Source organism: Penaeus monodon, chromosome 15, assembly GCF_015228065.2.
Source record: "Penaeus monodon isolate SGIC_2016 chromosome 15, NSTDA_Pmon_1, whole genome shotgun sequence".
In the NCBI taxonomy this organism is placed as follows: Eukaryota; Metazoa; Arthropoda; class Malacostraca; order Decapoda; family Penaeidae; genus Penaeus; species Penaeus monodon.
The window spans coordinates 33,511,921-33,513,488 of record NC_051400.1 but is presented as its reverse complement, the minus strand read 5'-3'; the positions used below and the strand labels follow the sequence as shown (position 1 = coordinate 33,513,488).

Sequence of the window (1,568 nt, the reverse complement as noted above, 5' to 3'; positions counted from 1 at the left end):
TTTTTAGTTCTGTCCTAAAACTTTATTTAACATTTTTAATATAATTATGATCGTAAAGGATATAAAGACCGAGAAAAAACGTTAGCACTTTAATTTTCCTCTTCATAACAGAAATGCCCTCGCAACAAAGTCAAAACAAAATATCTACTCCTCTGATGCTCTTGAGAGATGCTAAATTGCATTTCTATGCATGTTGCATGTTGATGAAAATTTCCCTCGAAGTATTGTGGTTAAACTTCACTTTCGGATAGTCTTTTTATCTTTTAATTGTGTAGGGGAGGGAATGGAAGAGAGTTTTCATGTTTTGAAAACAATTGAAAAGAAAGGTTTGTGGGTTTCCCTATAAGGACAAAGGGAAAGAAAGATGATGTAATATTCACAAAATTCAAAGCCATTCCAGGTCAAGATTTCCTGTCCTAGTCATCACAAGAGAATATTCGGAGGAGTGAAAATAAAAGCCAAAATCATATCCAGCCATCTGAAAAAGAAAATCCCTTGTGAAAACAGGACACACTTGCATCAACTTCCTCTTACATGCTGAGGCTTTCGAATAGACCTTCAACATCTTCGGGCACATTGACCATCATTAAATTAATTAATTCTTCAACGTCTCCTTCGTAACCACTCTCGCTGGCGTATTTGCGGAAGTCCTCTCTCATGCACATCGTCATCTGAAAAAGGCGAAGAAGAAGGTTTAAGGAAGAGAGGAAAAATCGATGATTCATAACGTGATTCATTGTGAAACATTTGTTGTTGTTTGTATGTGTGCGTGTGTCCTTGTGAGCGCGTGCAGGTATACGCGAACAAGAGATGAATAATAATAGTATACACGATGAAGCAAAAATTAAGCATACCCTCTTCATGCCGCAGCATTTCATGAAGCCCATGGTAGTTCCCATCTCCTGCATGAATGGATGCTTCACTCTCTCCACGGGCAAGCACTGGCTGAATTTCTGGCACATGTCCACGGCCATCAGAAAGTCTTTCTTGAGCGTTTCAGTGATTTCCATGGCTTCAATTTCCTCCTTAAACTTCCCGTAGTTAGGTGTCTTATCTTCATTAATCTGCAATAGAAGGTGACAATTATTTTTTCTGTAATTTCGGCCTGTTTTCATTCGCATGTGTAATCATTCTCTAGTAAACCATGTAAAATCCCATCCGAACTCAAACATATATTCCTGATGTTTGGAAACACCTCATAATTCTTGTAATTCAGTTCGACAAAAAAATATTTTCAAAAATCCTTGTAGAAGGCATTATTACTTACGTATTCTAGCTTCCGGAGAGCGCAAGTGATGTTGCTAAGCTTGGTCTTCATCTCTTCCTTCATTTCCTCAGCCTTGTCCGTGTTAATGAAACGTTTCTGTCAAAGAAGTTTCGAGTGTGAGAGGGCATATCATAGAAAACGGAAATCTTATTTCACGGAGTGACTCATAAAATACTGGATACAAGTAACTCACCATCCTGTCAAGACCGCCCGGGTGCCTGGGGTGTACCATGCCGTGTTGGAAAGGAACGGGGATAATATTTGGCCCGCGAGTAATATCAGACTGTAAGAAGAAAATTGG

At 38.9% G+C, this 1,568-nt stretch overlaps 1 protein-coding gene across 1 annotated transcript in view; it reads right to left on the bottom strand.

Annotated features, from left to right (window-relative positions):
• Nucleotides 1-76: 76 nt before the first annotated feature.
• Nucleotides 77-1,568, bottom strand: part of LOC119581975 — a 5,080-nt gene continuing 3,588 nt past the window's right edge. The window contains exons 4-7 of the mRNA XM_037930161.1: nt 1,461-1,550; nt 1,268-1,363; nt 855-1,064; nt 77-671 (exon numbers count right to left, since the gene is read on the bottom strand). Coding sequence (XP_037786089.1) covers nt 531-671; nt 855-1,064; nt 1,268-1,363; nt 1,461-1,550 — 537 coding nt within the window. The 3' untranslated portion in view covers nt 77-530. The remainder of the gene's footprint in view (nt 672-854; nt 1,065-1,267; nt 1,364-1,460; nt 1,551-1,568) is intronic.